This window comes from Pleurodeles waltl, chromosome 9 (assembly GCF_031143425.1).
Source record: "Pleurodeles waltl isolate 20211129_DDA chromosome 9, aPleWal1.hap1.20221129, whole genome shotgun sequence".
NCBI classification, from domain to species: domain Eukaryota; kingdom Metazoa; phylum Chordata; class Amphibia; order Caudata; family Salamandridae; genus Pleurodeles; species Pleurodeles waltl.
Window position 1 is genome coordinate 400,252,645 of NC_090448.1, and position 24,931 is coordinate 400,277,575.

Here is a 24,931-nt window from a genome sequence, read left to right on the forward strand (position 1 = left end):
TTGCGACTCTCCTTGTCTGGAGGTGGTGCGTCTCCTGAGGTATGAGAGTTTGCTCTCTTGCGAGCTGCCCCGACAACCACAGAGTCTGGAGTTAATTGCTGCGTAATATAAACAGGGTCTGTTGGCGGTGGCTTGTACTTCTTCTCCACCCTTGGAGTTATGGCTCTGCCTTTTACAGGATCCTGAAATATTTGTTTGGAGTGTTTTAGCATTCCAGGGAGCATAGGTAAGCTTTGGTATTGGCTATGGGTGGAGGATAGTGTATTAAACAAAAAATCATCCTCAATTGGTTCTGCATGCAAGGTGACGTTATGAAAAGCAGCTGCCCTTGAGACCACCTGCGTGTAGGATGTACTGTCTTCAGGTGGCGACGGCCTCGCAGGGTAACAGTCTGGGCTGTTATCTGATACCGGAGCATCATAAAGGTCCCATGCGTCGGGATCAACTTGACTCATTGCAGTATGAGTCGGGGTTTGCATCAGTGGTGGAGTGGCTACCGGTGATGTGTGCATTGATGGTGGTGGAAATGGTGGCGGAGTTGTTTGTCTTGCCACCTTTGCCTGTGGCTGCTCGTCCTTTTCTTGAAAGGCAAGTCTTCTTTTCATCTTAATTGGGGGAAGAGTGCTTATCTTCCCTGTGTCCTTTTGAATGTGGAGCCTCCTTTGAGTGTAGTCTGGCTCCATTGATTCAAGTTCTTCTCCGAACTTATGTCCTTGCATTTGGGAGGACAATCCCTGTTCCTCTGTGTAGGAACCCGTTTTCGGTTCCGAGGCTGGATGTGTCGGAATCAAAACCTTTTCGGTCGCCTTTTTGGGCTCCGAGGAAACCTTCTTTATGTTCGGCGTCGTGGTGTCTCGGTGCCGACCCATTTCGGTGCCACTGTCTCGGTGCCGACCCATTTCGGTGCCACTGTCTCGGGCCCGAGATTGCTGTGTGCCAGTATCTCAACCGGAGTCGGATAACTTCGACACAAGCGTGCCCTTTTTCGGTGCGGATGATCGGTCACCTATTTTTCGGGTTAAGCCATGGCCTGTTGGCGGTGGCGTCCCCTGGGCTTTTGTGGTCTTCTCGTGAGTTTTATGTTTCGACGTCTTACTCATGGTTTTCGGCGTTTCTTCGGGATCAAGCTCGTCTGAGTCCGATTCCTGAATGGAGAAGGTTTCTTCTTCCTTCTCGAAACGCCCTTGTCCTGTCGGCGCCGACGCCATCTGCAGTCTCCTCGCTCTTCGGTCTCTTAAGGTCTTCCTCGACCGAAAAGCTCAACAGGCTTCACAAGTATCTTCCTTGTGCTCTGGAGACAGACACAAGTTACAGACCAGATGCTGATCTGTATACGGATACATGTTGTGACATTTTGGGCAGAAGCGGAATGGGGTCCGTTCCATCAGCCTTGAAGAGACACGAGGCTGGGCCGACCATGCCCCGACGGGGGATCGAAAAAACCCCGAAGGGCCACCGGAGCTCTTCAAAAGTCGGTGTCGATCTGTTGTAACTAACCCGATACCGAACGAAAACAATACCAACGATTTTTCTGAGATTCTAACTAACTTTCCGACCCGAAACAGGGAGCGAAAAGGAACACATGCGAACCCGATGGCAGAAAAAAAACAATCTAAGATGGAGTCGACGCCCATGCGCAATGGAGCCGAAAGGGAAGGAGTCCCTCGATCTTGTGACTCGAAAGACTTCTTCGAAGAAAAACAACTTGTAACACTCCGAGCCCAACACTAGATGGCGGGATGTGCAAAGCATGTGTATCTGCAGCTACACATGCCATCGAACACACATATATATATATATATATATATATATATATATATATATAAATATATATATATATATATATATATATATATATATTCCTACCCTCTGTCATATCCAGCATTCTGGGAGATGTAGTGCAAATCAAACATAGTCACGGTGCAAATTAAAAACACATCTAACTAACTACCGACAAAATGTCTAATACATTTTCACAGACACTGCTGATTCCTTTCTCTATTTCTACTATTTATACATTGTTTTTACATATGCAAAACTGGGTATTCCAGATACATGTCTACACCATCTCTCCCCCACGAGTGTGGCTATTATTTCAAGCTCTTATACTTGATCTATCCACCATGGGTATATGAACAATCCAAATTCATCCAAAGAGGTGGATGATGCTACTATTATATAAATTTTGATCTACAGCAGAGAGAATCATAAAGTGCTCAATATTTTAAACAAATATCGGACTGTGATAAAGAAGGATCCAGACATTGGCCCAGTTTTAGGGTTGCGACCAGATGTGATGGGTTGTTTTGGAATACATTAAAGAATTATACAAAGTCTTTTGGAGTGCCGCGCTTTGTTTTTGGAAGAAAATTAAATGCAGGGAAATGGTCCATCCCTGATGCAAATACGAGCACTACATGCCACGAACAGATGTCTACTGGTAAATAACATTCTGTTTGATGGCATGTGTAGCTGTAGATACACATGCTGTGCATAGACTGTAAAGTAGTCCCTCCATAAAGTAGTGGCTAGTGTGTAGGGGTTGCTATTGTTTGAAAAAGTGTTTTAAGTGCAGCTTGTCCAATATTTGCCTGTTGTCTGGCAAAGACGTCTACACAATAATGTTTAGTAAACGTGTGTGGTGTAGACCATGTTGCTGCTTTACAAATGTCTGCCATAGGTATGTTACCTAAAAAGGCCATAGAGGCACGTTTTTTCCTAGTAGAATGTGCCCTAGGTGGTACAGGTAATTGTCTCTTAGGTTTAGTATAGCAAGTTTGAATGCATTTGACTATCCATCTTGCTATAGTTGTTTCAGATATTGGGTCTCCTTTGTATGGTAATCAGAAAGCCACAAAAAGTTGTTTTGTTTTCCAAAAATCTTTTGTCCTGTCTACATAGTACATAAGCGCTCTTTTGACATCTAGAGTATGTAGACCTCTTTCTGCCACAATCTCTGGTTTTGGGAAGAAAACTGGCAATTCTATTGTTTGATTAATATGAAATGACTTTTGGATTTGTTCTTAATACAACCTTTTCTTTATGAACCTGAAAGAAAGGTTCTCCTAAAGTTAATGCCTGAAGCTCACTGACACACCTAAGAGAGGCGATAGGAATTAAGAATGTTACTTTCCATGAAAGGTTTTGTAATGTGCAGGAGTGGAGTGGCTCAAATTGTGGAGCCATGATTCTTGTGAGTACAATATTTTAGTTCCGAGCTGAAGGAACTCTTGGTGGGATTATTGTTTTTAGCCCTTCTATAAATGCTTTGATAACCTGAATTCTAAACAAGGAAATATGTTGTCTATTTTGCAGATATGTAGCTATGGCGGCTAAATGTAAGAATAGAGTTCTAGGCTAAATTTGCCTTTTGTAAATGTAAGAAATATTGTACAATTTCTTGTACTGTTAATTGAAGAGGGTCAATGTTTATTGTTTGAGAATAACAAACAAAACGTTTCCATTTTGCCGCATAGCACTGTCTGGTGGTAGGTTTGCGTGCTTGTTTAAGGATATCCATACATTCTTGTGGTAAATTTAAATATACAAATTCTACAACTTCAGGAGCCATATCGCTAGATGAGTGATTTGGGATCTGGATGTTTTATCTGTCCCTGTTTTTGTGTTATAAGATCTGGTCTGTTGGGAAGTTTTTGATGAGGAACAAATGAGAGTTCTAAAATGCTGTATACCATGGTCGACGTGCCCAAGTTGGGGTCACTAAGATCATGCTGAGGGAAGATTGTTTTATCTTCCATACTAGGAATGGTAAGAGTGGGAGAGGGGGAAAAGCGTAAGCAAATATCCCTGACCAACTCATCCATAGAGCATTGCCCTTGGACTGAGGGTGTGGGTACCTGGAGGCGAAGTTTTGACATTTTTTGTTTTTTGTGTAAGGAAATGCCTCCTTGGCAGGGTTACCCCCTGACTTTTTGCCTTTGCTGAAGCCAAGTTATGATTTGAAAGTGTGCTGAGGCCTGCTAACCAGGCCCCAGCACCAGTGTTCTTTCCCTAAAAATGTACCTTTTGTCTCCACAATTGGCACACCCTGGCATCCAGGTAAGTCCCCTGTAACTGGTACCAAGGGCCCTGATGCCAGGGAAGGTCTCTAAGGGCTGCAGCATGTCTTATGCCACCCTGGGGACCCCTCACTCAGCACATGCACACTGCTTGCCAGCTTGTGTGTGCTGGTGAGGAGAAAATGACTAAGTCGACATGGCACTCCCCTCAGGGTGCCATGCCAACCTCACACTGGCCTATGGCATAGATAAGTCACCCCTCTAGGAGTCCTTACAGCCCTAAGGCAGGGTGCACTATACCACAGGTGAGGGCATAGGTGCATGAGCACTATGCCTCTACAGTGTCTAAGCAAAACCTTAGACACTGTAAGTGCAGGGTAGCCATAAGAGTATATGGTCTGGGAGTCTGTCAAACACAAACTCGACAGCACCGTAATGGCTACACTGAAAACTGGGAAGTTTGTTATCAAACTTCTCAGCACAATAAATGCACACTAATGCCAGTGTACATTTTATTGTGAAATACACCCCGAAGGGCATCTTAGAGATGCCCCCTAAAAACGTACACGACTTCCAGTGTGGGCTGACTAGTTTTGCCAGCCTGCCACACACCAGACATGTTGCTGGCCACATGGGGAAGAGTGCCTTTGTCACTCTATGGCTAGTAACAAAGCCTGTACTGGGTGGAGGTCCTTCTCACCTCCCCCTGCAGGAACTGTAACACTTGGCGGTGAGCCTCAAAGGCTCACCCCCTTTGTTACAGTGCCACAGGGCATCCCAGCTAGTGGAGATGCCCGCCCCCTCCGGCCACAGCCCCACTTTTGGCGGCAAGGCCGGAGGAGATAATGAGGAAAAACAAGGAGGAGTCACTGGCCAGTCAGGACAACCCCTAAGGTGTCCTGAGCTGAGGTGACTGACTTTTAGAAATCCTCCATCTTGCAGATGGCGGATTCCCCCAATAGGATTAGGGATGTGCCCCCCTCCCCTCAGGGAGGAGGCACAAAGAGGGTGTATCCACCCTCTGGGCTAGTAGCCATTGACTACTAACCCCCCAGACCTAAACACACCACTAAATTGAGTATTTAGGGGCCCCCAGAACCTAGGAAACTAGATTCCTGCAACCTAAGATGAAGAAGGACTGCTGACCTGAAGCCCTGCAGAAAAGACGGAGACACCAACTGCTTTGGCCCCAGCCCTACCGGCCTGTCTCCCCACTTCGAGAAAAACTGCAACAGCGATGCGTCCCACAGGGTCCAGCGACCTCTGAAGCCTCCGAGGACTACCCTGCATCTAAAAGGACCAAGAACTCCTGAGGACAGCGACCCTGTTCCACAAAGACTGAAACTTGCAACAAAGAAACAACTTTTAAAGGACTCCACGTTTCCCGCCGGAAGCGTGAGACTTTCCACTCTGCACCCGACACCACCGGCTCGGCCTGCGGAGAAACACTACAGGGAGGACTCCCCGGCGACTGGGAGCCCGTGAGTAGCCAGAGTTGACCCCCCTGAGCCGCCACAGCGACGCCTGCAGAGGGAATCCAGAGGCTCCCCCTGACCGCGACTGCCTGCTTCAAAGAACCCGACGCCTGGTAAAGACACTGCACCCGCAGCCCCCCCGGACCTGAAGTATCCGACCTCCAGAACAGAAGCGACCCCGAGGTGGCCCTCTCCCTTGCCCAGGTGGTGGATACCCCGAGGAGCCCCCCCCCTTGCCTGCTTCGCTGAAGACACCCCTGGGTCTCCCATTGAAACCAATTGCAAACCCAACGCCTGTTTGCACTCTGCACCCGGCCGCCCCTGTGCCGCTGAGGGTGTACTTTTTGTGCTGACTTGTGTCCCCACCGGTGCCCTACAAAATACCCCTGGTCTGCCCTCCGAAGTCGCGGGTACTTACCTGCTGGCAGACTGGAACCAGGGCACCCCCTTCTCCATTGAAGCCTATGCGTTTTGGGCACCACTTTGACCTCTGCACCTGACCGGCCCTGAGCTGCTGGTGTGGTAACTTTGGGGTTGCCCTGAACCCCCAACGGTGGGCTACCTTGGACCCAACTTTGAACCCTGTAGGTGGTTTACTTACCTGCAAAACTAACCAATACTTACCTCCCCCAGGAACTGTTGAAAACTGCACTGTCTAGTTTTAAAATAGCTTATTGCCATTTTTGCTAAAACTGTACATGAAATTGTGTTGATTCAAAGTTCCTAGGATACCCGAGTGAAATACCTTTCATTTGAAGTATTACTTGTAAATCTTGAGCCTGTGGTTCTTAAAATAAACCAAGAAAATATATTTTTCTATATAAAAACCTATTGGCCTGGAATTGTCTTTGAGTGTGTGTTCCTCATTTATTGCCTGTGTGGGTACAACAAATGCTTAACACTACCCTCTGATAAGCCTACTGATCTACCACACTACCACAAAATAGAGCATTAGAATTATCTCTTTTTGCCACTATCTTACCTCTAAGGGGAGCCCCTGGACTCTGTGCATGCTATTTCTTACTTTGAAATACTACATACAGAGCCAACTTCCTACAGGTTTGTTGCAAACAGATCTATTTGAGGTGTTCCCCATTTTGTGAAGTATTGTTGAAGGACTTGTGGGTGGAGTTCCCACTCGTGTGTTTGCTGATGCATTCTGCTTAGCAGATCTGCTAAATGGTTGTCTGTTCCTGGCAGATAGTGTGCCACTATGTGAATATGGTGACGAATCGCCCATTTCCATACGGATTGAGCTAGTTGGGACAGTTGTTGAGATTGTGTCCTCCTTCCCTTTTTTCGGGAGATAGTACATGGCAGTTATATTGTCTGTACGTATCAGCACTGTTTTGTGTTCCAATCGTGGAAGGAATGCTTTCATTGCCAAGAATATTGCTTGCAGTTTGAGGTAATTGATATAAAGAGACCGGTTAGTGTCGTCCCATATTTCCTGAACTGTTAGGTTGAGAAGATGAGCTCCCCAATCGCTGTTGGAGGCATCTGTTGTGAGTAATCTGAGGCACAGGGTCTACAATGGACCGCCTCTTCATAAGGTTTGTGGTATTCCACCAATGTACAGGGAGATAAGTCTGGCGGTCCAACAACTCTAGACCTTCCATATGACCCTGTGCCTGAGACCACTGACAAGAGAGACACTGTTGAAGAGGACGCATCTGAAGTCTGGTATGAGGCACTATGACAATACAAGATGCCATCATTCCTAACAGTTTCATAACAGTTCTTTCTGTGTATGTTTGGTTCTGTTTTAACATTGCAATTAGTGTTTGAAAAGCCAGTATCCTGTTTTGTTTGGGAAATGCTATTACTAAATATGTATTGAGGAGAGCTCCTAAGTATGGTTGTGTGTTTGCAGAGGTTGGAGATGAGATTTGTCATAGTTTATGGTGAATCCTAGAGAATAAAAGAGGTGTATTGTAGTTTGAGTATCTTTTTGACACTGTGAGAATTAATTGGTTTTGATGAGCCAACACTTTGAATTGGTAATGTTTTCCTGCTACTACAAATCTTAGATATTTGCGGTGTGCAGGATGAATGGGAATGTGAAAGTAAGTGTCCTTTAGATCTAGGGCTGTCATGAAGTCTTCTATTTGTGATAGAGGAATAACATCCTGAAGAGTGACCATGTGAAAATGTTCTGATAGGATGTAGTGATTTAAGGGTCAAAGATCTAATATTGGTCTGAGAGACCCATCTTTTGGGGGAAATACAAAATACATGGGTGGAGTGGAAATGAGCTCTAGACAATAACCACTGCGGATAATTTGAAGTACCCATTCATCAGTGGCAATTGAGTCCATTGAGGGTAAAAGAGTTGTAATCTTCCCCCTACAGGAGTGGTGTGATTTAGTATTGTGTTTAAGTCAAGTCACTGTTTAGTGACCGATGAGGAACCTCTAGATGTAGATGGTGTTTGTCTTCCTTTATTATTGTTTCCTCAATATGATCCTCTAAAATAACCTCTGGTATATTGTGAGGTGGGTTTAGTTTGATCTGTGGCTTTTTCTTAGAATGATGACCTAAATCCCCTACTGAACCCTGCAAGACGAAAATAACTCCTAGGTGTTCTGGCCTGTAAAGCTTCCATGGTTCTGGCAGTTTGATTGTTTTTATTTAATTTTTCAAGTGTGGTATCCACTTGTGGACCAAATAAGTGCTCCTTATCGAAGGGCATATTTAAAACTGCCTGTTGTATTTCTTGTTTCAAGCCGGAATATCTGAGCCATACATGACGTCTTCTAATGATACTTGTATTAATACTAGGTGCTGCTGTATCAGCAACATCAGGTGCACATCTAAAGGTGTTATTGGCTATTGTTTGTCCTTCGTTTACCATCTCTACCCCTCTTTTATGATGTTCTTCTGGTAGGTATTGTTAACGTTCCTCCATAGCATCCCTATGAGCTCTGTCATATCTGGAAACTAAAGCTTGAGCATTAGCGATTCACCAATGATTGGCTGCTTGAGCAGCCACTCTCTTCCCCAAAGCATCTTATTTCTTACTTTCCTCATCAGAAGGATGTGTGTCTCATGTTGACTGGCTTATTTCTTGCAGTACATGCCACAATAGAGTCTGGAGTAATTTGTGCTTTTATATATAGAGGTTCAGTGGGTGCAGCTTTGTACTTTTTTAATCAACTCTAAGAGTGATAACCCTTACTCTAACAGGCTCTTTAATATATTTCTTCTGCATGTCTGATCATTCCTGGGAGCACTGGAAGAAAATGGCTTTCCTTATGCGTTGCGCCGGGGGTGTCAAATAAGAAATGCTACTCCATCGGATCAGTGTACATATTTACATTGTGTTATGTCGCTGCACTTGATATAACCCGTTGATATGATGTGGAATTCTCAGGTGGTGAGAGTCCAACTGGGTAAAGATCTGGATCATCTTTTGTAATAGGATCCGGATCGTACTCATCCCATGCATCTTGCTCTTCTAATGCATCCCCTATATCCTGCGACCCAGCAGGTGGTGAACTAGGTGGTGTGAACCCTAAATGAGTGGGAGATGTTGGTGGAGTATGCTGTGGAGAAGTAGGTAAAGGTGGAGATGTAGGAGTATGAGAAGAGGTCTTTTCTGTGGTAGTCTTCTTTGGAGGTACAGAGGAATCAAGACTTTCTTCTAAAGTTAATTTCCTCTTTAGAGGTGGCGGAGGGGATGTTATATTCCGCCCTGTTCATTGTTGAATTTGAAGTTGGCGCTGCCTAGTGTCCATATCTTCCAAAACTGGTTCCACCTGTGGTGTGGGGGATGTTACAGACTGTCCAGAGTCTTTTGTTGTTTTTTCAGTTCTGAAGGTTTTTTCAGATGGAAAATTTTTGGTGGCAAAATTGTGGCTTCTTGTGGTTTCTTTTTCAGTGCCGGAGAGGTTGGTACCAATGCAACGTACAGTTTTTATTTTGTTGGTGCCGAAATGGAGCTACTGGAGGTCGATGCGAAGACTTGTCTTTGGCTCTTTTCGGTGCCGAGCTGGTATGCAAAGCATCTGAATACGTTTCTTGCCTCCGACCATGGCTAGAAGGCAGTGGCGGACTGGTGACCTCTTTTGTCATATCCGATGGGAAAGGTTTTTTTTTACTTACAGTTTGTGCTGGTTGTAAGGGTTGACTCTCGATGTCCGACTGTACATCACAGTCTGGATCTTGAACAGAGAAGCCCCTTCTTGTTCCACATCTTCTTGTGCATGCTCCTCTCCGAAGATGTATGGAGTATCTTCTATCTGTCAAGACACCATTTCCATTCGACGAGCCCTCTGGTCTTTAAGTATCGTCTTTGACCGAAAAGAACGGCACTCTTTGCAGGTCTGATCGTTGTGGTCTGGTGAAAGACACAAATGACACAACTGGTGTTGGTCAGTGTGTGGAAACTTCGAATGGCATTGAGGGCAAAACCGGAATGGAGTACTTTCCATCAGGGCTGCATTGTTTGATACCACGTGGAAGAAGTAGGCCCAAGGAGGACCCAAACGGGCCTTTCTGCCCCGAAAAGTTTGAAAAAATTTGACTCAGAGTGTCGAAAAAGGAACCAAGGGTTGAATATTAAGGAATATGCTTTAGGAAACAATACGGACAACAAATAAAAGATGGAAAGAATCCTGTTTTACACTGTTTGGAGCCGAGAACTTGGAGCGAGAGGAAGACGCATCCAAACCAGATGGTGGAGAAAAACAATCTAACAAAGGACTCGATGTCCATACGCATTATTACCGAGAGGAGGAGTCACTCGATCCCGTGACTTGAAAACTTTCTTCGAACAAAAACAAGTTGTCCTATTCCGAACCCAACACTAGATGGCGAACTTATGCACAGCAACTGTATCTACAGCTACACATGCCATCGAACACCTAGTTTCTTTTCCTCTCTCCTCAAATTTCAGAAGTTGCACCTGCATAACTACCCAAATAACAGCAGCTACCAGAAATCGTGCCTTGGGTCATACCATCATGTCATAATGGCAGTCACAGCTTAATTAATTATCTCCTGGTCTAACAAAGAATGATTGCATATAGTCATGGGTCTTAGATTAGACAACAGCTAAAAAAGCAGGGATTACCTACCGCCTGCATGCTTTGCTACTATGTCAGGAAAGATTTATCTAGGTGTAACGCTCTATCTGCATTTTGGGTCTTTCTTTGTGCTCCACATTCGTTTCATCTGAAATTCTTCCTGTAGGCTCATAAAGGACAGGTGAGGGTAGGCTAGCAGTCGTAGAGAGCCACAGTCATTTTCCATGAGTGGAGGAGCAATTCCTAATACTGGGCTCAATTCTTAACTTGTATAGTTTAATGGACATGAGCAGCCACTTCCTTAGACATGTGAAGCAATTAATCTGTGATGCTTACCTTCTCTACTTGACTAGTCCTCCCACTTACGTATCTGAGACTACTGTAATAAGCTGTACAGTTTTATCTCTGGGTCCTGTACTTCTAAGGTTTTTTTTTTTTTTTAATGAAATGGAACACATGTGAGCATTTCTATTCTTTCAAAGGGATATTTTATGGAAGTCCACTTGCACAGGTATGCCCTTACATGCGGTTTCAACCTCTATTTACCTTTAGTGATTTTTTGTTATTTTTTAATAGCATTAAACTGGAGTGTCTGCCCTACACATGTCCTGCAAGAAGTCCATTCCAATGGTAGGTGAAACACACGTAGGATTGTCCAGTCCATAAAGAGGGGAGAACAGTGAGAGTACCTGATCAAGCGCTGTTGCAAGTAAACCTGTGGTGCAGCTGGTTCAACTCCTCCATTAAAGTAATCACACAGCACAAGAAAAGAGAGTGGCGGCAACCCGGGTGCAAAATACTTTAAAGGCTGCTCTCACCTGAGAAGATGTGAACAGCGCTCTCTGGCTGCAGTACAATCGCCAAAGCAAGATACACAGCAATGCAGTAGGAGAAACAATGGCAGCCACTCTCTTGCCAACTCTGGCAGGCACCCCTACAGTTCTTCATGGGACTTACTGTGTTGTGGAAATCTTCAATGGTAAATTCTGTGAAGCCTTGGTTTACAAGATCCTCTTTGCTTTTGGCCGCTATTGCTTTGAACCTGGAAAACAAGCAAAAATACAATGAAACAAGAGCTGACTTTGTAGACGGTCATGTTCTGACGTAAAGCTTGCATGTCGTCTCTCTCCTTGCCCCTAAATAAAACCTTACAGTTGCAGGTTTGCAGTAAGAAACCCGCCTCTGTTTGACATAGATTGATGTTTGTGGAATGCTAGATTTAGGTTTGGCCACTTACAAACACCACAGGCATGGCATGACTACCTGTAAAAAGGGACTCTGAGCAGAAGGGAGGCAGCTCTGTTCACTGGTCGGGGTCTACATGAGTGTGTTACACGTGGACACGAATGTACCGGACTTGTGGTGGTTATGAAACAGCGTGACGTTGTCATTCGGTTCGCGCTCAGACATTCCATAAGTGACAGTAATACATTGTTAATTTCTCGGGCTGTGACGAAACTTCTACATTGCACAAAAGCTAAGGATTATATAGCCACGAATTAATCTTGTTTTCCAAGTAAACCGTCTGCTTTCAAGTATCACTCTGAACAATGCAGTTGAGCAATGACAACATTTTTTTTTCAGTTTTTGTGCGTGTTCTGGCAAAGGGTAAGGCCAGAACACTGATAATGTTAGCCAATTCACAATGGAATCCGCACCAAAAGTGAGTTCACAATGCTAACTGGAGGGACCGAGGTGAAATTGTATAAGTGCAGTTGCAGAAGTTGAGAGCTGTATTCCAGCAAAACAGAGAGGCTTGGATTACCGGCTATGTAACTAGAGGACCCAAAATCCAGTTACACTTGAAGGAAAATGGTGCTAGCCAGTGTCAAGACTGGGGTTCTTTGCATGCATAAATAGCCCTCTCCGGCAGGACTGGCCACTAATGGGCCTCAGTAACCCAATGAAAGAAGAAAGCCTGACTTTTGCAGGACACTGGCAACAGCAGGGATCTTAAAGAGGATGTAAGCAGCCAGGCCTCTCCTTTGGTTCACCAACCATCACATTCAAAGTTACTAGATTTGTTTTGTGTTTGATGAACATCCTAGTGGCCCTTCTGGAGTGGGAGAGAGAGGACTAAATGGTGTGGAGCAGGAAGGACTGAGTTGAAAGCGAATTCTACCTCTCTTCCTATTCATTGTTATCCACAGGGAAGAACATCACACACACCAGCAAGGTAAGTGGACACCACAATCTCCACCTTCCTCTTAGTTGCTTTCTGTTATGTTGCGGCCGTCTGTTTATGTTACGTAATATGCAATTCCTGTATATGTTAGGTTATTTAGCAAGTGTTTGATATGTTATGTAGTTGTCTTATGCTGTGTGTTATGTAGCTGTTGTCTATGTTATATTGTGTGTTTTTACACAGAACTTCACATAAACATTGTGTGCGTTAAATGAAGACGATCACTTTTTATGCTTAATAATGGGGCACTTCGGGAGAACTCCTCTGTGAGGCATACCTACGCCAGATGCCACTGCAATTCTCCAGTCGACTACTTAATAGCCCACTGGTGGTTTAGGTACTGTGGCAGCTTTAGGACAGGAGTCTCCCAACAGGTAGCTTAGGAACACCTTGAAAGTATCTTTCAAAGGGGAAGCCAAGCCCTCAATTCAGAGGGCCTCTCCTTATTAAATAAAGCAGCACTGCTCATCTCATGTGGCAGCCGGCCAAACCAAAGGCAGGGCTTCAAGGCAATACTCAGACACACACTGCGTCATCCCAAGGTGTCTATTTGCCTGTCTCCACTCTCAGTCTAGCTAAACCACATGGAGATGGACCATGTTGTATGTCCTTCTCTGTCAGTCACACCAGGAGTGTGAACAATGGGCTATGAAATAAGAGTGCTAGCAACAGCATTAGCTGTAGCAACCAGCGCTGATCTACTCAAGTGTGGGACTGCACAAGCCAGAATGAATGTATTATTTGGGTGCATGATTTGCCCGAGAGCGAAGGAGAGCACAATATGTATCCAGGGCAGAGAACATTAAGAGCCTCTTGTGCATTGTCTGTGTGTATGTATGCATGTGTGCACATTTATGTGTGTGTCTGTGTTTGACATTGCTCCCTCCCTAATAAACAGTGTTGCACCCTGGAAGCTATGGCTGGTACCGAGGACCATGAAATGTATATAACATCCCCCTCGTGCCCCCCGAATCACAAAGGTTGGTCTCCGGCACAGTTGTCTGCTCATGGTATAATAGTGACAGCAGCACAACAATGGTCATCCCTGACATATCTTGGGTATTTGTGATGTAGTCATGGCACATTGGTAGTCATAAAACAAAATAAAATGATGGACGGAGTGTTGAAACTTTTCAAACACTCACCCCCAGTCACAAATCTGGGTTTAATCCATCATTATTTTACAGGGTCAAGACTGATTTGCATATGGCTATGTCCAAACTGGGGGTGCATGGTGAGCAAAAGAACGATGGATTAAACCCAGATCTGTGACAGGGGGTGAGTGTTTGCATTGTTCAGCACTCAGTCCATCATCCTTTTGTGTTGCTAAAGTTGCCCTAAGTGGGAAGAGTATGCCCAGACATGGGTCCCTTGCTCACTGTGCCACTGGATTCAAACTAGCCTGGCTGATGAAGGGTGAAACCCTGAAACCGGTCCCAGGATGCTTGTTTCCGGTCTAGGGAGGACTTGGCTTGGCAGTTCAGGCTGGACTGTTCCCATGAGGAACAGGGTCAAGACAGATTTGCATATGGCTAGGTCCAAACTGGGGTGGCATGGCGAGCAAAAGAACAATGGATCGAACCCCGATCTGTGACTGGGGTTCAGCACTCCGTCCATCATCCTTTTGTGTTGCTAAGATTGGTAGTCATCACTGACAAAAGAACATGACTGGTCTAATTTTAGCCATCCCTGACATAATGGTGGCCACCTTCACATAACAATGGCCATGATTGATATATGGTGGATATCCTGCTCATTACTGTGCCCAACCTTGAAACAATGGTGGCCCTGGTATCATGGTGGGCATTGTTGGCATATTAAGGAATCCTTGACATTGAGGTAAGCATCTATGGTCTATAACTGTAATACCTGGATATTGAATGAAAAATCTGTCCAGGTGAGGCATGTGTTCACATGATTACACAATAAAAACGACAAGCTGGTGCCTGGAGACAGTGTTTCCTAAAAAAAATGAAAACTGATATTTTGATGTCAAAATTGTTTTAAAGGGCTTTTCTTATGCAAATTTGACTGCTTACCTCAAATGGAATGTGGCATTTGATAAGAAAATGTGTGTATTTTCAGAAAGTGATATGCTAAGGAAGACAAAATCTTTCAATTTCAAAAGCACATTTAAAGTTGATAGTTGAATGACAACTCAAAATCAGATGCTTTGGTTGTTGTTTAATTAGTAGTGAGGTGGAGGCCTTTGGTACTGAAAAGGTTTTTCCATGGCATTTTTGTTAATAACCTCTCTTGAATCGCTTGAGTGGTCACTACTGATAATCTTGCTTTGGGTAGTCATACCGTAATGTCAACATTATTTGGTCACTATTTTACAGTTATATAATCTGGTAATAGCTCAGGGAGACTTTCCCTGAGCAGAAGTAGCTCTCACTATACATAGGTTGGGGACCCCTGCTTAAGGGTCTTGTTGTGAGCCAGTAGCGATGACCTTTAGTCACTCTTCTCATGCTCCACCTCAACTGTCTCAGATCCCTAAAAGTTAACAGGGAGAATCTGTAGAAACGGGTAAAATAGGAAGGAGATCCCATAATTAAGTCGGATCAGGCTCTTGCTAAACTTGTGTTTTTTTAGATTTCTTCCCTGAGGCTGACACCATAGCTGTGGACCTAGACAAAATGAAAATCCGATTGAATACTGTTACATTTGGAGTCCAAAAAAAATAAAAAAATAAATCAAAGGGCAAGACTAAAAACTCCTTTGATTCAGAATGCTATAATAGTAAGAGTTGCACAAACGCCTGCAATTCTCCATGGTGGCCAATGATGATCACATCATCCAAGCCTAAATAAATTAAGGCGTAAAATATAAAACCTTAAATCAGAAGAAAGAAAATCAGCTAAAATAGATTAATAGCTTTCTATTGACGAGACACTGACGTCTGTCAACACAAGTGCATTGTGATCTTTGGTTGCAATTGGTGTAATAAACATACTGGCCTATCTGACACGGGAATACTTGATCAAATGTGAGCGCCTCGCTTGGTTAATCTGTTACACATGTCTGAGGTTTTTGTTTCTTATCCTCTGAAGACCTAAGGAATAAATATCAAATGCCTTACGTGAAAAAAAAACATCATTACATATTTAAATTCATATATTTACTGCAAATATTCCACTCAAACTAAACATGGAGATCTCCAACAGGCTAGCTTTTCAAACCGACTTATGTTACATTAGATGAAAATGTACCTGGATTCATCTTAGCCACATTAAACCGGTCTATAAACAGAGGTGGATCCAAATAAAGAAGTGTCCTACATTGAAAAATCGGCCGGGAGTCTGGGGATCTCTATAACAACTTTACAATAGAAAAACATATGATCTGATATTCCTGTACTGATTAAGAGTGTCCAAAACAGAACTGATGTTCAAGATAATGAAGCATTGACATCAGGCCACTTAAGGTAAATGTATAGCAGTGCAGAAGGTCTGTGGTGTAGAGGATGCAACCAAAAAGGAGATACAATACATGTCTGGCGGCCATGCTTGAAATTAAAGATATTCCGGAAAGAGATCCTTAATCATATTTGTGGGCTAATAGCATCTCCACTAAGACCAAACTAGGCAGTACTCATCCTGGGCATCCTTCCACTGGAACGTGCTCACATGACAAAAGGGGACTGAAGACTTATAACAAACACATTACTGGCTATTAAGCAGTCATTAGCGTTGAAGTAGAAGCCTCCATATCTACCAACAATGCAGGAAGAGGCAGTGAGGCTTTGGGACACTGCAGGCCATGGAGAAGTTGACATGCTCACTTGTCAAAGTAGACCACAAAGTCGACAACCAGGGGGACCCACTGGTGGACTATTTGTCGGACAAAGGGATGGCGTTTGGGTTTCCCAGATCCCTGCACATGAAAACTAGAGGTGTGGGACATGTATGCTGGAACTACATTTGCATACAAGGAATATTTGTAGTACAGCTAATGAGAGTTCACTTTCTCACATGTTTGATTTTTGGTGGGGGGTCTTTTTCGGGCCACTAATTACTTGTTTAGGTGGGTTGCTGAGCTATCACTGTAACTATGGAATTGTTGTTACTCATGCTTGTAAGTTCAAACCATAAAAACAATAAAATGTTGTTGTATAAAAAAAAAATGCCTTGAAAACAGTGAAAGTTCTGGACGCTCCTATTAATGCGTCTTTTATTAATGACTGACTTTGGTTTAATCCCTACAGCCTCTTACTTGTATTTGGAGCACAGAATTCTGTAAGGAACCTTGTGCTAGAAAGATTCCATCAGAAATAACATTACTTTCCTGCCCCAACTGCAAATACAATTGAAGACTGTATTGATGCCAGGTTTTAAAAGCTAGCAGTTAAAAAAGTAATTGTGATTGCAACAGGGCAGACTGTTTCTCCATGCATGAAGGGCATTGTTATAGAAAGGCGTAAAAGAGCCCAAGAAAGCCAGCTTGCAATGATCAACAATGATAGATCAGGCTAATTCAAACGCCTCTCAGTCAGCAGCCTCCCTCCACCCAAATGTATGTCCACTGAAATTCATCAAAACTCACCTGCCCCATAGAGCAGATTAGATGTCTTCTTTTTTGGTTGGGTATGACACCTTCCTGGGACAGTAAAAGCTGGAGCTTGAATGACTGAACAGATTGGGTTGGTATGAGAACACATTTTAGGTCATTGTTTTCGACTTCGCCTGAAGCTGCTGTGGCCAATGTGGAAAGAAATTAATGAATGTACTAAGGACGAAGGCTTCAGCGAACAAACAACTAAAAATGATCTTTGACTATAGTGGTGCTAAAAAAAGAACACCACACACAATTTCAGCCCAAAAAATGCCTTAAGAAACTTGTAACAAAGCTGGGAAATGGAAAGGGTGTTTAGCAGAAAGGAGAACCGGATTTGGCATATGCACGCAATAAAGACGGGCACACATAATGGAGACCAAGATATAGCACACGTATTTGCAGATCACTTTGGCCATTTTTATGACGAAAACAGGGAGCGATATGGCGGAATTGGTAAATTTTATCTCGGACTGTACAACAAAACCGTTAACTGAGGAACAGAAAAGGAGCTCGACAAAGAAATTACTCTTAATGAAATCGAAAACTGTGTCACACAGCTAAAGAAAGGGAAAATAAGCAGTCCCATTGGTAAATCAACAGAACTATATTAGAGACTAACAATCTCAACCGCCCTTCCCCTTTTTATTAAGTTATTAGAAGCCAGACAAGAGGGAGTCCTACCACGTGACCCGGGGTTTACCATGCTTCATTCTGGCACAGAAACAGGGCAAAAATGTAAAGGATTGCTCATCATACCGCCCCATCTCGTTTCATAACAGTGAATCCAAAATTTAGCTAAAATACAAGCAAACTGCTTGACCTTTTGTGGTACACAGCATATAGGTGGAGAATGATTGTGGAGGTGACAGATAGACCTGTCATACATCAGTTTGGACACAGAAGCTTTCGCTCTAGTATCTATAATATTCCTGAACTGCTATCCAAATGACTCTTTAAAAAAAAAAAAAAAAAAAAAAAAAAAAAAAACAGACGTCAATGAGCTCCCTGATTTAAATCTGCTACAATCCTAGAATAGCCCCATCAATATATACAGAAATATGTTAAAGGGGAAGCCTGTCCTCCAAAAGGTGCAGTAATATTGCATAGCTGCACAATTATTTGTGGTCAACGAATGGACATTAGTGTTCCTGGTGGGGCCAGCACTAAACAGACATGTGACGGGCAAAAGGAGATACATAAATGTGATTTCTGGCAGTAGACTCACACAGAATACTACATTAACTGCTACAGGCATGTAGTGGAAGTGAAGGAAAAGGGCAACAAAGATACAGTGTGGAAACAATGATAAACCCTCAAAACCCCACATTGTGTGGGGAACAGACTACTGTCCCTAACAAATCTTGGAAAGTTCAACAGATGAGACGATAAATAAGCATCTCTACTCTTGGTGAGGTGCAAGTAAAGACACAAATTAGACCACTTGCACAAGTGTAACTGCACACATGGACTCTGAAATTTAAATATATGCAAGTAAGACAAGCACCAAGACCCCACAGTGGCAAGGAGTGTCAAAAGAGTATACAATAAACAAAATATACAACAAATAAGGAACAATATATAGAAATACTCATCTTCTCTGTATCCAGATCAGAGGATGACAGATACGCTGGAGGATGTTCTATGGGAGGAAGCCCTTTTACACCCCAGGGAGGTCTCAATCAGACCAGGATTTTAACTAACGCACCTGAAAATCTCACACAGGATAAAATCATACTACTGTATAGAAACACAGCTTAAGATGGATGGCAAGTGACACTGCAGAGGGATGCAGAGAAAATGTTCCACAGAGTGTGGAAATGCCCTGTGAAACAAAGATACTGGGCCAGAGTCTTGGGATGAAAGGACTCAATTCAGGGGGTTAGGCTGGATCTGGACCAGACCTCGATAGTTTTAGGAGTAATGTGGAGAACCAGAAATTGTTAGAGCACATGACTGGTGGTAGCCAAGCGATGCACTGCACAACCCTGGGAAAATCTGATTCCCCCTCCAAACATAACCGAACAGAGGAACTACATGGATTAGTGCAAAAATAAAAGCCTATGCAGGGAAAAGAGTCCCCAAAAAAGTTCTTACAAAATATGGGATGCATGGGCAGAATGCCATGGACTGTCACAAACCAACAAAAAAATAAACATGGAAAGTTGGAGCTGGAGGCAGTATCTCAAACTTCCACATCATATTATGCTGAGCATCATCATAATGTGAGTGCCCGGGACAGCAACAATGTCATAGAAGATTAAATTATATAGCTCCTCTGGAATAGATGGAATTTCAAAACAGTAAATATTACACGGTATATGCTTCGATTTAAAGTCACGCATTGAAGGCTCACATACCAATTTACTTTTACAATTTTGCTTCTTCAGAAAACGATTAAAATATAGTTACAAAACATCTTTGCCTCTAAAAATGATACATGCCAAGGTGTCAATATTTTTATGTATTTAAGGAAAAATACAGATGAGGTTATGTGCGATATTCACGAACATTTATTGTATGATGGTTGTTTTTCATGGTTGATTAATTCAGTACATTTGTAACTTGTACACTATTGGAAGGCCTGTTGGCGGAGGTGTTAAAAAGAATGAGTTACCTTAACTAGAAGAGTTTTGGCTAATTTGTGGTCTGTGCCTAATTTCTTGCGGCAGAGAGTTCCAAAAAAGAAACAAAAAATAGTATTGGCAAAGGCAATAGGCCTCACTTTTGGGACAGATTTGCCTTGTCAATGTGTTGTAGTCATGCTGCACCCCAGATGCAGTGCAGCATGGCTTAAGAATTGAAATAAACAAACTTTTGACACAGAGAGCCGTGCCATTTTGTATGCATGTGCACCACACGTGTCCACTTAAAAAAATATGATGCGGGTGCTTCTTCTTTTTAGTAACTGATCTGAGTTGGATCACAGAAGCACATGGCGAGGCAGAGCAACATGGAGACCAGTGGAGTACTGAGAGAGTTAAAGCCAGGGCAGAGAAGCGCATGGCGAGACAGCGATATAGACCGAGGATGGGGACAGAGCAGCACAAAACAAGATAGAGAAACACATATAAGGAGGGGAGCGTAGGTCAGAAAAGCAAATGAGGGAAAGCTGGAAAATACACGTACTATCACAGAGTGGTTAGTTAACAAGCATAAAGCAGCATTAAAGAAAAGTATTATGAGGTCACAAAAATTCGTCCATCCTCCAGTGGAGGTACAATCTCAAGCTGGGGTAGTAAATCCCAGACAAGTCATCAATTTAGAAACAAGAAAGTAAGAGTGACAATGCGGCCAAAAAATGGTAAAGAATGTGCTCGCTATAAACCCACTGTAAGATAACAAAATGTCTTGAAGCAGACAACGCATGCGCAGTCCTAGGCGATGCAGAAAGCCTTATCCTTACCAGGCTTCAGTCTGAACTGGGCAACAGACCTTAGCCACTAAGCTTTGATCACTCATTCCCACGGGGTAGCATAAGAACAGTATGAATCAATAATGTGAAAACCGTTCAACAGGGAAAAATATAAATGGGGAATAGTCATGAATTACTTTTTTAGGAAACTTCAGAAGATTTAACAACTCATTTATTTGCTCAGCAAACTAAAAGGGGGGCTATTTTCTTCAGATTGACACAAAAGTCAAAATGTTTTGTACTTTTATCTACGAGGACTCAAAGCAGAGGGGGTTTGTGCAAGCACTTTTTAAAGAATGCTATTCTTTTATTAGAATCATTTAGAAGTTTAACCTATACCCTGTAAAGAATTAATATTAAAACCTTTATTGAAACACCCTCTGCATTAGCAACACAATGAATTACTACAATGACTTCAAAATATAACTAGTGCCACTGCGACAAGAGTTGTGTAAAAAAGCATCCTCATCACATCTCACAAACTGTTAAGGCTCCTATTGACATGCCATCATAGAGCTAATACAGACTGCTACAACAGTAATAAACCCAACTTTATAGGGCACATTAGTTCATCTCCCTGTAATACAGTTATGTTTATAATGACTATGGGTGACCTTGAACACATGCTAGCTCCTATTGCAACTAATGCTAAACACCCTACTATTATGAGACATAATGTGAGGGTTCAGGCCACTGCAAAATACAGTGGACAACCTAGACCTCTGGTAATTAGTTGTGCAGATAGATTGCGATACATCGGATCACATATTCACTTCTTGGTGCCATCATTACGCTTTCAAAACCAAAGCATTTACTTTGTAAAGAGCAGGCACTTTCTAATTGGCAGTCAAGCTCTCACTGATCCCAACTCCATCAAAAACATTAGCCAGAGCAGGGTTTGGAACAAAGCCACTGGATGAGCTCTCATCTTGCACCTGCTAACGGTAGCCTCACTCTTGCCACCATCTTAAATCAGCTCACAGCCTACACCATACTCAAACCAACATACTTCCACTGCAAACCAGGTGTCAGTGATGGACTCGTGTTTGCCGTGCCTAAAGAAATACACATGCAACCTCACTGCAGCCTTCTTCAAACCCCTGGCCACCCCCGACACACATACCGTGCAAGCTCTTTGCTGTCGTCCAATAGCGCCTCCAGGTGAGAGAAGCCAAACGCCCGGTAGAAGCAGTTACCATCAGGTCGGGTTTTTCGGATGTGTGTGTATTTTTTGTGTAAATCCTGCAAACAAAAATCAAAAACAGGAATAAATGGCAGAGTGAGCAAATGAACATTTTTACATTTAGGTTGTTTCATACAATTGCCCAAATTAACTTCCAAACTCTGCCCCATGAAAGGGGAGAACAGCAGCACAGAGATAAGTTACCAGTCCCTCACAAAGCTTCTATGATTAGAGTCAGAATGCTTGGTCTATTGTCCCCATACCCTTAGGGGCACCGGCCTGTGCATTGGCCAAAATTCTGGGTTCGTCACCAATTCTTGGAGCTTCTGCCGAACTAATCTGGAAAAGTTTTTCGAATCACACTGAAAGCATGACCAGCGATTAGGGACACTCCCATAAAAGTCCCCTAAAACTCTGTATGTGCCTGATCCTTTTTCACACTTAGATGAAACTAGTTTGGTACAACTTAGTCTCCTCCATGATCAGACTATAATTTTGCCAGAAGATGGATTATTTTGTGTCTGGAACTTTGGGCTGCAACCAAAAAGCACAAGAAAAGTTGTCATTTGTGACAAAAAGTGAATTAGAAACCAACTGCCAGTTCAAGAAGCTACCATTTAATGCATTTAAAATTAGAAATTACCCCTATGTCCCCACTGAGATCTTTCAGCACACTGCTGAGAAGGTGGTATAAATTAGGCCACACCAGAGAACGATTATGGCCCTTTTGACCATGAGGATTACCTCACAGTCACTAACTAATGTTAAATGCCAACTCTGATTTAATCAACGAGACTTCTCCTAGTTGCAGAGCAAACCTGTACTTCACAAGGATGTCAGATGGGGATTGACCAATAACATTTCTAGCTAATGGTCCGCTCAATCAGAAGTACATTTTGTCTGTCTGGTTGGTAACAGAGGTGTAAAATCCATATCCATAACTTAATAGATTTTGCTTGGGTTAATAAACTCCAGTTCAGCTGGAACTGGGTCACCGTATGGTAGAATGAAGTCACCTGCTATCAAAACTACTGGCCTTACCCTGGATGATGTATGTAGATCAGACTGTTGTAGATGCAGATTAAGCTCTTCTACGGCGTCCAGTGTATTATTTTCCTTTGTGAACCTACTGCATATAAGTGGACTTTCATGGTCTGTATCCAGAACTTGGCTGGCCTCATATCTCAGATTTCAAATGGGAGCTGGAGGAACTCACTCTTAAGAACCATAAACATGCATCAGTACACACCACCTAATGGACGACCCCTGCACCTCTTTACTGTTAGTTACAGAGTAATACCAATACCCTTCTGTATTCACTGGAATAAGCATGCATGCCTCTCCTGGCTTAGATATTCTTTAAAATCTATGTCACTTAAATTGGACCCAAGGCTGGTGAAACTCGAGCTCAGCACTGCACGGTACCCATAAAAAAGGATTTGAGGGTGCATGACCAGTGTGAGTGTCTGGATAGCAGTGATGACCCAAAAGTATGATCAAAAGCTCTGCAACATGGAAGAACAGTTTAAAAATATTTTCTTATATGCTCCCTTAGAAATATGATCACTACACATTGGTGAAATTTGCAAATTCTGGAGGGAGATCATTCGAAAATGTGGAGCTTTTTCTTTTTAGTGAAGAGTAATTTTGTTAATATCGAGAATAATCTTTCTAGAGACCAGTCCTGGAAACATTTGCTTATTCTGATTATATCAACACATTGTATCTTAAACTGCTCAACGTAATTTCAGATTAGCTGAGTAGTGTGGCAGGAATAAAACAAAACTACCAGTTGCATGTTGTCTCGCAACAAATCAACCCTCCAAGTGAAAATTACCACCCTGATGTCCCTTGTTGACAATACATGTAGATGCAATACCAAGAGAAGTATATTAAGGATTAATGATCTATTAATCAATACGTGGAACTGTGCATCGGGAAACAAGTCAATGAACTGCAAGTCAAAGTCTAGTGTGTGCTCGAATACAGGTTGTCAAGCCTATTCATGATCTCAAGTGCCATCAAGCCTTTGGTCATAAACTTGTGTGGTGTGACAAAGATTTTCTTAATGACTTCACCCCATCGCTGGAGATGAACTGCTGCTGAAGAGACAGTTCAACCTTGGGTCTAATGGAGAATGACTCTTTAACAGTGTAACTTGGTGTTAGAATTGTAATTCTGATCTCCTGAACACACACACACACACACACCTTTGTTGTCCCAGCAGCAGACTCGTTTGATCTGTAATTCAGAATATGTACCAGGAAGAGTGTTAATGGCAATGAAAGTACAATTTGGGGGTCTCTCCAGCGCAGTGCCACTGTTTCCTATTAAGCATTACATGCCAACAATTGTGAACATTTGTATTTTTATATGTCCTCAAAGCTAGAAGTATGGCCTAGATGATGTATTATTTTTATTTTAATGTATATTGAGTGTTTAAATACTGCTGATGGGCTCTTCTGAACAACAGACAGCAGCGCTATTATGTGGTGGACTGTCAGAAATAAATGTTAGTGTTGAAAAATAAGCGCGAGTGGCAAGTAATAGCAAAAATTAAGCACGTGTTTCAGGAATTATCAGAACTCTGGAGAGTAATTGGGACATTTATACATCACTACATTTGTGTGTTTGTGGCACCCGTCACGTACTTCACATTAACAACACAGTTCTTGGTATCTTTTGTCTTTTCTTAGCCATTCAACTTCTGCACAACGTCACATATGACGTGCTTCGACCGAAATGTAGATCCTTACATGGAACACGTTCCATTAGGAGAGGTGGCTTAAATGCTTGTGGCCATTGTGATGCACAGGGATCAGGACAGACAAGGGTGCAATGACAGAGTACGGGCTTGTCGGTGGGGGTCGTTTGCAGTGACTGTCAAATTCATTCCTATCATTGCGAGGGATCTATTCCAAAAGAAAAAAACTGGTAGAGAAAATTTCTGCATGCAACAATAAGCAGTAAAGCTCTGGAAGTGGTAGCAATTGGTAAGTAGGTCTTCCAAATATATTTAGGTCTTATATAGGTCAGTGCTGATAGTTAACTGGTGATAGGTGGTAAACGA

The 24,931-nt window shown here is 42.9% G+C and overlaps 1 protein-coding gene across 3 annotated transcripts in view; it reads right to left on the reverse strand.

Annotated features, from left to right (window-relative positions):
* Positions 1-24,931, reverse strand: part of OTUB1 (OTU deubiquitinase, ubiquitin aldehyde binding 1) — an 81,006-nt gene that overhangs the window by 17,770 nt on the left and 38,305 nt on the right. For all 3 annotated transcript variants that reach the window (XM_069207114.1, XM_069207115.1, XM_069207116.1), the window contains 2 exons: positions 21,802-21,920; positions 11,479-11,563 (listed from right to left, as the gene is read on the reverse strand). In XM_069207114.1, the coding sequence (XP_069063215.1) occupies positions 11,479-11,563; positions 21,802-21,920 (204 nt within the window). The remainder of the gene's footprint in view (positions 1-11,478; positions 11,564-21,801; positions 21,921-24,931) is intronic.